Source organism: Melanostigma gelatinosum (assembly GCF_949748355.1).
Source record: "Melanostigma gelatinosum genome assembly, chromosome: 14".
NCBI lineage: Eukaryota > Metazoa > Chordata > Actinopteri > Perciformes > Zoarcidae > Melanostigma > Melanostigma gelatinosum.
The window spans coordinates 4,343,995-4,356,287 of NC_136647.1; the positions used below are offsets into that span (position 1 = coordinate 4,343,995).

At 42.6% G+C, this 12,293-nt stretch overlaps 1 protein-coding gene across 1 annotated transcript in view; it reads right to left on the bottom strand.

The window, feature by feature from the left end:
• The window catches only part of sgcd (sarcoglycan, delta (dystrophin-associated glycoprotein)), a 100,642-nt gene extending 90,428 nt beyond the window's left edge, over positions 1-10,214 (bottom strand). Inside the window, exon 1 of the mRNA XM_079283877.1 lies at positions 9,886-10,214. Coding sequence (XP_079140003.1) covers positions 9,886-9,888 — 3 coding nt within the window. The 5' untranslated portion in view covers positions 9,889-10,214. The remainder of the gene's footprint in view (positions 1-9,885) is intronic.
• Positions 10,215-12,293: the final 2,079 nt, after the last annotated feature.

The window sequence follows — 12,293 nt, forward strand, 5'->3', positions numbered from 1 at the left end:
GGAGACGTTATTGACAGAGCCTTGAAAAAATCAAACATGTATGCTTGCTGCAAGCAATACAGTTAAAGTTATGAGAATTCATGTTTAGAAGCGAGTGTGAACACTGAATTTATAATATTTAAGCTAAAAAAAAAAGAAATATATCAAAAATATCAAAGCTTTATGTTGGCCTGAAAAAAGCAGTGGCTGCGTGAAAAGGGTCCATCGGGATCTCGACGATGGACCCTTGGACCCATCGAGATCTCAGACGATGGTGAGATACTGGAGTTGTCTGGAGATTTTACCTCCCTGGGTGACCGTCATTTGAAGTTTCAGTTTTGTTTTAACACTTAACTGAAACCAGGCTGAGGACTATGACATTCTGACATGGGATTGGTAGTGTGAGGATTTGTCTGCTTACTTTGAAGCTGTGGAGTGCATGTGCTTTGAAAAAGTTGAGTGGGAGAGGATTTAGTCAATCTCCACACCCAGATACTGGAAATGTGTTACCTGTTCTATTTCCTATCTTGTTAACTCACACAGGAACGGAAGGTGTTTCATCCTCCCATGTGTACACCATTTGTATGGCTGGCATTCTTAAAGCTCGAGTGCGGGGCTTTTACATATAAACGAATGTCTGTTACATTCAAGCCCTTGCCAAACAAGTTCACATCATGCTGATTAAGCCTATTGAAGCCAGGGAAAACTCTCTGTATGTCTCATTGTGGTGTCTGGTGTTTGTGGTGAGATCCCAGCATTGGCGTACCTGAAGTGACGGGTATTACAGTAGAGGAATGTTTAAAGTCCAAAAATCGATGGCGAGGAGGTGTAGTTCTTCCTTGAGAGAAGGGACTAAGGGCAGACATGGATGTGGCAGTTTTTGACAAGTTCAGAGTGAGACCGGGTTATGCTGACAGATGGTCCCTACTTCAGGGACTTGTGATGAGATTCAACTCATGGTACAACATGTGCACCTGAAGCTTGAACTAGGTCACCGTCCATGATGCCTAACTCTCCTAGTCTGCCGATCATGATTTTTCATGTAACATATAGTTTAATTTTGGTCAAAACCTCTTTGCATAAATTACCTCAGCCGTCAATTCACGAGTTGACTGATGGCGATTTTGACTCCGCTGCACTTCAAACATGGTTTCCGGTAAACATCTGCGGCATTTACCGCAAGCATCATCATTATAGGTTCTGGGCTGCAGTTGTCCATCTTCTCTGATGCCTCAACATTCATTTGTATGCACGGCTGTGCATTGTTAGGGAGTCTAGGACTATTTAGAACACCAATTTTCATGGTAAGTGCCAATCGGTCATGCTGTACTCTCTTAGGGATGTGATAGAGTTAAAAAAAAAGAAAACGAAAAGGACAGATACATAGAGAGAAAAACAGAGAAATGAGAGTCACAAGTGGAAGAGACAGAGGGAGATGCACTGAAAGAGAGAAAGAACTTGCTGAATAAAAACAAAAGAGATGGAGGGGAGAGGAGAGAGCGAGTGCACTTCAGAGGAGAAACCATAAGATAAAATGAAAGAGACATAGAGGGAGATATAGGAGATGAATAGATATCTGTATGTTTCAGAGAGACGTGGAGAAACAAAGACACCATGACCTTGAAGCTGAAACAACTTAGTCTGGATTTAATGCTGGAAACGCCAGCACGGAAAGGGAGTATTCAACAAAAAACACCATCTTCCCCTAAACTGAAGTAATGTTGTTGCCAAAACTTAACCACATGATGGACGTCACCCCGGTCTGGAGTCGGCATGCACGACTGTCTCAACATCACCACCTAGCAATATCAAGACGAGCAGCTATGGAGAAAACAAGGACTTTATGATAGCAGGGGGTGTGGCCTCATGGCCACCGAGAACAGGAGGGACACGTTTCAGAGAAATCGCGTCAACAAGAATGGCGAGCGCGGGTTGTCACAGTGACCATGATGTTTGACCTCCAAAATGTTATCAGTTTGTGCCAAATTTGAAGAAATTCACTGAAGGCTTCACTGAGATAATCGGTTCACAAGAATGGGACAGACAGACGGACGACCCAAAGACCATTAAAGTCAAAATACCTGAAATGTTTACTTTTCAGAAAGGTTCCCTGTCAGACATTGTTGTCAGTGTACAGGATGTTGGACCTCAACATGAACATTCTGTCTGCAGCAGCCCACTTATCTCCAGAAATAAAGAGGCGCACCAACAGACGAAATGAGCCCAGAAATATGAGCCACTTCAGTGAAGTTTGAGCTTTTAGAGCCCCTGTTTGTCTTGTCAGCAGGAAGTAAGACTGGAAGAGGAGATGTCAGAGGAAGTGGAAGCCAACTGGCTCAGAAATGTTTGACTCTGGCAAACAGTGAGCAGCAACCTTGTCTTTTAGGTTTAAACAATAACATGTTTACATGCTTGATTTTCCTCATGATGTCCGTCTGACTAAACCTGTATTTGCCCTCTGTCTGAAGCGCTCCGTAGGTATTTTAATGGAACTTAGTTGCCATGTTTACTTCCTGCCAACTGATGTCACTCGCATACACTGCAACCGGAAACAAACTTAGACCTGCTTTGTCATAAACAAAAGAAACTGAAAGAAAACAATATTTACAATGTGGGACCTTTCAGATGGCAGTTCTAACTTGCAAATCACCAAATCAGTGCTTACTGTGTATTAGTAATAATACGTGATACTAATTAATTGAAACATTTATGTTCATGCATTGATAGTAAATCTTTCACTCACAATATCTCGGTTGAGTAAAGCGTAGAGGATTTTATTTTTTAAAGGAAAAGTTCTGAAATGTTGAATTCAACAGCTCAAACGTGGACCCAAACCCTGACTTCATGTTCGAGCTGTGAGCATCCCCATTAGCAGATTGAAGCCGGCAGCACAGACCCCGTTTCCATCAAACACACATCCATCTGGGTGTCAGCGACCAATCGGACCTTTTCAGTTCTTGTCATTTGTCTCACGAACAACATTTTTTGTCGGGAGAGTGAAAAAAAAGAAAAGAGAAGTTGTTTGCAAACATTAAACATTCAAGTTTTAACATATTGGAGCGCCTCAATAATGAGGACGGGAGGGCCTGATGAGGGCCTTTTAGAGAGATTTTGTTTTGTTAAATACATGATTGTAGTGTTTCACATGGTTCCAATCACAGAACTCACACTGTGCACAATCAGCAAGGTAATAAAAAGGTATTTATGTAAATGTGAAATCAACTTTTACTGTGACTCAGTAGCACAGTCCTCGGAGGACTGTGCTACTGCCGCCCCCTCCTACTGAATGACTGTTATATTTTAAACAGAAATGAGGAAAAAGTGCCACTTCCAGCATCTATTTACTCTATTTTGTATTTTATTTTGGAGGCCTTGCTGTACGTTTGAAACCGGAAACACTGATTGACAAGCGGAATCTAATTATATTTGTCCCTCAGTCTGGCCGAGGTCTGAGGAGGCTGTAATGATTTGAAAAGACAGCAGGCTCTGCCAGTCCGCCGCAGTAAGAACGTTCCCTCTTAATTGACCTGCCTGATGGCTGGATCACACTTTAAAAGAAAATAAATGCAAGGAGGACTGTAATGGATGGACCCCCAGGTGTCCAGTGGGTTTTTACAGACGGCACTCATTAAACGGCGAGTAAAGACACAGAGAGGGAATCAAATATATCACGGATGTAACTGTGGCATCTCTGCGCCTGTTCTTTTCAAATCGCTCTGCGTTTGAGGGTTTCGGCGTTATTTACCCTGCAGCGAAAAATCCACGAACAACGGGGATGGGGGGTCATCATTTCCATGGAAATGACTCGGCAGCCACGCCAAGCGAACGTGGGAAGAGGTTGGATGGGCGCAACTCGATTCCTGCTTCAAAGTCCAATCCTCAAATTATCACTCACTCAGCAAATCCCCCTCTCCTCTTCGCTCCCCTCCTGTCTCACTTTCCCCCCTCTTTTCACCTCCTCATCTCACTCATCTGCCTCGCAATTTCCGTTTCAGTAATGCGGTATAATGTTGTAAAAGATAGCACAGAGATGTAAATATTTCATGTGTTAACACACAAAGGCTCTGCCAATGTTCTTTGAGGTGAGAAATGCATTCATCTTGTGTTTGAAGGCCTTTACACACTCGGGGTGTAAAGGCCTTCCGTATCCGTGGCGCGGAAGCTCGAACAAATGAACCTCATTTCATCACCTCATAATATTCATGTTTGTGTGAAAGTGTTCATGATAAAAACTGTTTGTAAAAATACAACAACAAGCTCTTTCTTGAATTCGATGAGAATATGTACCCTTGTATCTGTACGGACAATAAATAGTCCAATACACATGGTAGCTTCATATTCACCAGATAGACATGAGTAGTATCGCTCTTCGCATCTCACTTACGGAACAAAAAACAACAAAATAAGCTGCATTAACAGTTTCTTTTCTTGCCAATTGCTGGCAATCAGTAAGTTGATCAACAGTTTGACACAGTTGGACAACGCTGGTCTCTGTGGCAACACTGCCATTCAGACACAGTGTTTGTCCCTTGTCAACAAGCAAAGATGTCCGTCAATTTCCAGTAGCACGGAAATGAAAAGGTCTGATGAGTCATTCTTCACAATTTTCCAGACTTGGGTGGTTTTATGGTTGCAGAAAACTCAAGTATGAGTCCTCAAGGCAAGTTTCCAGCTGTTAAATATAGTGCTCTCTATAGGCAGCCACACTGCTAAAAATATGTTCTGAGGATGAACGGTGTCTTTGATCAGAGTCACAGCGGGTCTGTTTCATAGCCAGAGGTACTGTATCGAACTCTGCACACAGCTATCGTATGGTTTGGCTGGAAACAAACTGCAAAGTCTGTAATTTATATTCCACTCCAACATCGTGTGCCTGCAATTCTCAAAGTCTGAGCAACTGAAAAACTGATGCTGTGCACTTAGCAAAGCTGACTGATGCTAATGCAGCGGGCAGAAGTCACCACAACAAGCTACATTCAAATAGTTCATGTGTGTTACATTTAATACCACTTACTTACCAGTGTAATACATATTAAATATGATAATAAGAAAGGAGGCAGTACTCTTAAGCCGCAGCCTGCATAAGAACATCAGAATCATTTGGGGGATAAATAATTAAACAGAAACAGTAAATACAAATCAACCTCTACTCCCTGCCAGACTGTACACACCACACATCATCATGGCTGTTTGAGCCTTTTTGGCTCGACACAACAACTACATCATGCGTTCCTACGTCCATGAAAGTAACAATACCGAGTCATAAGTACATACCTCTATTAATTGGCGGCATGATGAATAAACCACACAAAAATGCTAAATACTGGCCTGCAAATATTACACTGTATGTCTGGAGCTTTTATTGTGAAAGGTAAGAACAGAAAGTGTGTGCTGCCTTTTTCGAGGTTGAAATAACTAAATCTCGGTACGGACTCAGGAGCTTCTGCGTTGTTGTTTGATGAATAGAGTTAACTTAACCCTTTCACCACTACTTGATTGGTTGATGCACTTATTCGCGGTGCCAAAGCTCAGAAAAATCTATCTTGTTCCAAAAAAACAAACATGTCGCAAAGAATGTATTAACGTGTGCATTCACCGCAAGTAAAATAAAAACAGTGGTTAAAGTAAATGATGGGTTACTGGCAGCTGCATGTGACCTATTCTGGGGTGAAAACCCAGCCGCGAACACTTGCGTCATACACAAATGTCTGTGTGAGCACAAGCAAGCTGTGCTTCAAAGATAAAGCACAGAGTTATCTCTGAGAAAGACAGTATGACATGTACTCTAAGGACCGGCATATCCATGCTTCCACTGTGCCTTCTGTCTCTGTAGTACAGCCACACTACGCAACACAGCTGGTGTGTTTTACACGATTGATGAAGATAGCCAAAGCTTCATCAATATACAAACTAATTCTAATTCTAAGCAACATGTTGCTTTAGTTTGGAAAGCGTAAACACACAGTATGATTCCTTCAACGTTCTGCTCTTTTTCTCTCTCTCTCCTTCTTGGTGACTTCTGAAACTCTCTCGCTCTCTTAAAAGTACCATTGTTCTTTTTTTAGTAATGATAATGATCAAGAAATAAATGTCAGGAACCCTAATAATCACAGCCTGGCTGTTCTCCGTCTCTGTCCTGTTCAGTGGAGCAGCTGGTTGGATGCTAAATGTTGTTCAGAAGAGAGAAGGCTGACTCGTTTGAAGTGCGGCTCCAATGTGCCAAACTGCTGCCGCAAAGATTTGGTGGAAAGTATAAATCCTCCAGACACTCAGCGAACAGCTGAGTCTTTTGTTGTACTGGAATGGGCTCCTTTGTAGCTCAGCGGCTGCAAACACAGCCAGGGTTACAGAGTCACAGCGTTCTGACATGAACAAGTGTTCAAAACTCCATTGAAGGAGCAACAAATTCAAAGTTAGAAGTGATGCCTGCAGTCATCACGGCTGATACCTGCATATTTTTTCCATCTTTTTTTTTTTACTTAAAAAAGAACGCCCTGTTGCAACAGCACATTTTGATTTGAACAGTTACAGTGTCGATACAAATTAATAAAAATAATGATGTGAAGCCGATCAAAGCAACGCTACTTCAGTCATAATTAAACAGTATTTCTCGTGCTAATTGGCAGCGCTTGCATAACGTACACTTGAGGATATGATTCTCTTTTGTTAAATTGGAAAGAAATGCTTTCAATTAGCTCCGGTTGTCCTTTGTCTCCCTCGTGAACAACAGAATATTGAGTTATAACGTACTGGTCTGATGTGTGTACAGGTGATATTCTTGTTGCATTGATTTAAACAAGGACACTTGACGTCATTCTCAACTGGCACTTCTCAAATCGCAGGCTGCAGACTTCAGATCTCCAGGGATTCACTGAACTGAAGGAGAAGCTTTTCAATATGTAGGAAGCAAAACGGAAGGTTGGAAATGCCAATATTTTAAGAACCAATATTGTAAAATAACACAATCTGTGGTATGTACGCACAGCACTTTAATTATTTCGTGTTTTTATTTTTTACTACGATCAGCAACTCATCTGAGGCTTCTTCACACTGTTCTCTTTACATTCTACTGATGAAAGCATTTACTTATTCTTGTTCACTGTAAGGTTTGGATTTGTGGTAGACATAAAATCACAGTGAAAATATTTTTTCTCAGTCCGCTTCTTTGAAAATGCGGTTTATTTGTCAAAATTGGAATCATGAGCCTCGACTACAATCTATGAAATTCACTTTAAACATGTTTTTAAAGTCGGACTCCTGCGGGTATTTCAACTGTCTGCAAAGCAGCGCTGCTTGTAAATATATGGTGATTCTATCCGAGTGAGTGTCGTCTTGACTCTGGTTACAGGCAGCAGCAGACAGACAGTTAGAAGCCCATGAAGAGACAGAGACAGAGAGCCGGGGCTGGGAGGTCAGCGCATATTTGCAGCTCTGACTCTCTTCCCGATATAACTGTGCGTTGAGCGACAGCTGCTGCGTGTCCTGAAGCAGGTGGGCAGTGTTACATGCCTGAGTGACAGTGGGAGGGAATGGGCTCAGGAGTTTGCTGGTGGCAGAGGCTTCTTCAGACGAATGAAATCAATGTAGAAAACAAGTGCGGAGACCCAAAACGACAGCTGGCTGTCGGTAAGACACAGCAGTTGCTGCTAATTTCCTTCATCACTTCCTGCCAATCTTTGTTTCTCGCGGAAGAGAAGCTTCTGGTCGTACCAATTTCCCACAAAACTGGGAAAACTCCAACTTCAAGCACTGATGTGGCAGGGAAAGGTGATGTTGTGATGGAACAGTACACAGCTTTGCCTTTTATGTGAGCTCCAAATAGAAAAACTCGCTTTTTTTTTTCAAAATCAAACTTCAAATACGAGAACTCCTGTAGAAACAAGCAACGTATCCTCAGAAACATATTGTTGTTTGCGTTAAAATAACTACGGACGTGCTGTTACAGAAGTACGCAAGTTAGGTGACAAATCAACGTTGACTTGTCTTTTCACATGAGGAACAAACAGCGCTCTCCTGGGTGTAAGATCGCCGCTTGTTGGGAGTTCGGTGCTTCACCTAGAAGATACCAGGAACGCCCTCCTTACACAGTATGCAGTTCTGATTTGTAACTTTCAGCGAGAAGGACTGTTTACTGAGCTTGAGATGCAAAAGTCTGTTGCATGTCAATAAGCGTGGGCAACTTCTGTCTCGTCACTCACGGAGGTCTGCAGAAAATTGAAATAATGAGACATTTGCAGAACCTGAGGCAGCAATTTTGAGTTTGAAAAGTCTTCTGGAAAAGGCACCGCTCATTGGCTTTCTGTCTGGATATAAACAAGTTCTCACTTGTGCAATCATGAAAAAAAAAAAGTAATTGAACTCTAGATCACACTTGTTTAAGCTATTAAAGCAAAGGCGGGTGCTTGAAATTGCACAAACCAAAGGATGCTGACCTCGGCAGGTTTTGCATTGTGGAACCAGACAGAAGCAGTGCATATTCAGGCAAAGACAGAAATGTTTGGACCATACTGCTCAAATGGATGAACAGTGGATTCAGCTGCAGGAGTCTGTTGTGAATCCAAGCTGACCGCAGCCACGGTCCAAATCAAACATTTATCCAGAGCTGTATACACTTGACTCTGACATAAATCACCAAAATCTGCACTCAAGAATTCGGTTTTGAGTTGAATGATATGGCGTCTGCACGCAGGAACTACAAACAATATCAGTAACTTTGAAAAGAAGTTTTCAACTTTCATCATCAGTCAGACCTTAAAGACTTGCAGATTTCATGCAAAGACTGCAACTTGAACTCAAGGACTTGAGACTTTCCTTGAGACTCGAGCTGGGGAAAAACCTAATTTCTTTCTTTATTTTTTGATCTAGACTGAAATCGAAAACACAACCGTCTGGTATGATCTGTAATGTTGTCGACTTATTTTTTGATCAGATGGTTTATCTTGTGTGGTTCCTTGTGTCAAGACAAAATGTAAAATTAGGCTTCTTATGCTGAATTAAAAATAAGTGTTTTTTCGTTCAACCTGTTATGATTTCAAATAAGGTGTTGGGGGAAAAAAGCGGTTTGGTATTGTGCTAAAATGCAGGCTCCAACTAACCTGGACATTACTTGAATTTCCCCCAATAGATAAAATAACATATCATAATTGTACTTAGTGAGCTACACAGAGACTGGGTTTTAAAAACACCAACACACGCGCGCCCCTTCACCCCAACTGAGCCAGCCACTCAGCCCTCCCACCCAGAGCAGACCCAGAGTCAGTGTTGAGGCATGCGCCTCCTCCTCCTCCTCCTCCTCCTCCTCCTCTACAGTGGAACCCTGACAGTAGGCTGCAGTCTGTCCACACTCAGCTTCTTGTTACTTATTTATAGCAGCGGAACAAAGTAATTGAAACCAAATGTGTTGCCGGGACTGATATGGGGAAGTTGGGCGGTCGGCCCACCCGCCCCTCTCCTCCCTCTCTCTCTCTCTCTCTCTCTCTGTACACAACGATTGTAGAAAAGGGGGGAGGATTTAGTGCGAACAGCCTTGGAAATCACTTTTCTTGCAATTTCATTTTCTGAACAAAAAAGAAAAGAAAGTTCCCGAGCTCCATTTCTTCCCAACTTCTCGCTTCACGACAAATACATTCATTTAACTGCTTCAGTCTCGTAGGCTCTGGATTTGTAAAGTGCTTATAATGTTGTTTTTTCCCCGGGCTGGTGAGCACAAAGTGGGAAAAAGAGAGAAAAAAAAATGCCTGGAGAAATGAGCAAATCGCAAACTAAAAATAAAGAGTTGCAACTTTAATTTGCTCAACTTTCTGAAGGAATCATTCTGCAGCACTCAGAGCTCTGCCCACCTCCTTCCCCGCCCACCACAGCCACACTTAATGAGCGCTCCAAACAAGGCAGTGGGACCAAACTTACCATGTTTCTTTCTCTTTTTTCCTCCCCGTTTCCTCTTTTTTCCTCCCCGTTTCCTCTTTATTCCTCCCTTTGCTTCCTCTGTTTCTCTCAGTCCTGGGTTCTTGGTAAACTCTGCTCAGAGTCAGGCAGATAGAAATAGGATTGAGTTGCTGCTAAGAAGCTGCATGAGGCCTTCACTGACCAAAGTCAAAGTCAGGCAGCCACCTCTTTCTTTCTTCCCCTCCCCTTCCCTGCTGCCTTGCTCTCTTGTCAGCTTTTCCAATAACAAACTGCTCCCCGCCTCTTTTGGCCAAATCCCTGAGCTGTGAGCTGTTTCCTGGACGCGTGGTGGACTCCTGTGACCCGGCTGTCTCCCTCTTTTTTTTTTTCCCGAAGGCTCTGGTGTGAATAGTCTTGTTGCTCCAGCCCTCCAGTCTCTCCGAGTTGCAGCCCTGCCTTCCTGCCAGATTTAGAACCAGAGAGACATGTGGCCTTCTGGTTTGAAGTTTAAAGAGGCGGGACTTGCCTGCGAGTGTTGTGTTGTCAGGACGACCCCTCCTTTTCCAGCAGTCTGAGCCCTGCCCCTCCTCTGTTTTATGAGCCCCAACTATATGGCGAGTGTTCGGATGCTTTCCCCCATGTGTGTAGTGTGTGAGTATATCACATGATACTCTGATACAGCAACAATTGAGAGTATTTGTTGTTTTTGGCGTGTTTGTAATGTGTCCCGTTGTGTTGATTGAGTTGCTTGTTTGCAAATAAAAAAATGAAATGGAAAAAAGAAAACGACGAGTGAACATTTGGAACATTTTTATTCATTATGACTAAATATACTTTTTGAAATAAATTAGTCATTATTTAGGATCATGTTTTTATAGATATGGACAACTTTGTGAGTTTGACATTTTGAAAGCATGGTTTCAGACATTGTGCGTCAGTGTGTGTGTGTGTGCCTCTTCCTGGTCATGAATAAACTTTCATTTATCTTAAGCCATTGTGCTTAAAAGAAGCTAAGTAAGCTCATGTGACATAAATGGAGGTGGCAGACCAGAAAAGGCTTTTATAAGTCACTCCTGGTCGTATATGAGTCATTTAGAAAGGCACGCTCTAAAAAGCTTCTGTGTTTTGTTGCTTAGGTGTGACAATGCGTCGTCTCAGCTGCTTTCAGCTAATCAGACTTGTCCACTCCAGCAGAACACACGTGGACCTTCTGGATAATTAAAAGAGGAACACTCCTCCTTGTACCCGACAATTCCACCGGCTCACTGCAGTCTGTAAGCAGTGCATCCCTCCCTTGCTTGGTTTCAAGTTACAAGTCAAGACCAATCTTTACGTCTCAAGTGAGTCAAGTCTCAAATCTTGATGTCTTCGATTTAAATGAGAATCGATCCATTCATTGTAATTAAAAGAATAACAATAGACCTCTTGTTGTTGACTTTAAAGTGCCACATTTCTCACGGTCAATGTTTCAGAAGCAGGTGTATATAATAATTGAATCAATACCCCCTAACCTCTACAATATGTTGCGTTGAACTTTCAACACTTTCAGGTTTTCCACATTAAGGCCTTGTGCACCTTCAAGGCCACAAGGCCGAGAGTTATACTGGTGAAAGTAAGTATCCTTCCAAAATAGACTCAGTTACAAGTAATGTCACACAACAGCCCAGGATTATGTAATCACGTCTTCATGGTTTTTGTAGCGTTAGTTTTTTTATTGAAACTGATTGAGAGAGATCTTCTTTCAACTTCATGAGCTGAAGTTTGTGCTGCTGTTCGAATATTTTGTTGAACCTCTGCTGTTGTATGCACATGTTGCCGTCAGTCGGGATACTTCAGCAACCTGTTTTGTGAAGCTTAAGTGAACTGGACTATGTAAGAGCATGCATGTGTGAGTGCACGTGCATGAGTGCACGTGCATGACCGTCAGCATGTGAGCTCAGGAGAGAGAGAAAGAAGCGATTTAGAGAATGCAAATTCCTCTCCTCCACTTTAACATTCTGTGGCCTGACATCGAGGGAGGAAAAAAGCCTCACAAAGCTTCTCCTACAAAGCTCCACTTTCTTTTCTTTCCTCTCTTGCCTCCCCTCTTCCTCCCTCCATCTCTCGCACAGCCACACTGATCCCATTCTCCCTGCCTGCTTGTTTGTGGTGAGACTGATTTTGTCAGTTAGGGGAATACTTCACGCTTTGATGTTACATCCAGCGGTTTTCACAGCGCTGCGCCTTTGATTAGAAAAACAAGGTGCTTCATCACCAAAAGAGGTTAAAAACCCCCTTCATGTGCCCATAAAACAGGCTAAGCTGCAGATATGTCCGCGCCCCAAATCCACCGACGTTTTTGGAGCCTGGTAATTTCAGCTTTTGTTTTTCCATATAACTCGCACACAAGTCGTGGTGAGATTGCTGCCACTCTCTCACTAGCAGGAGTG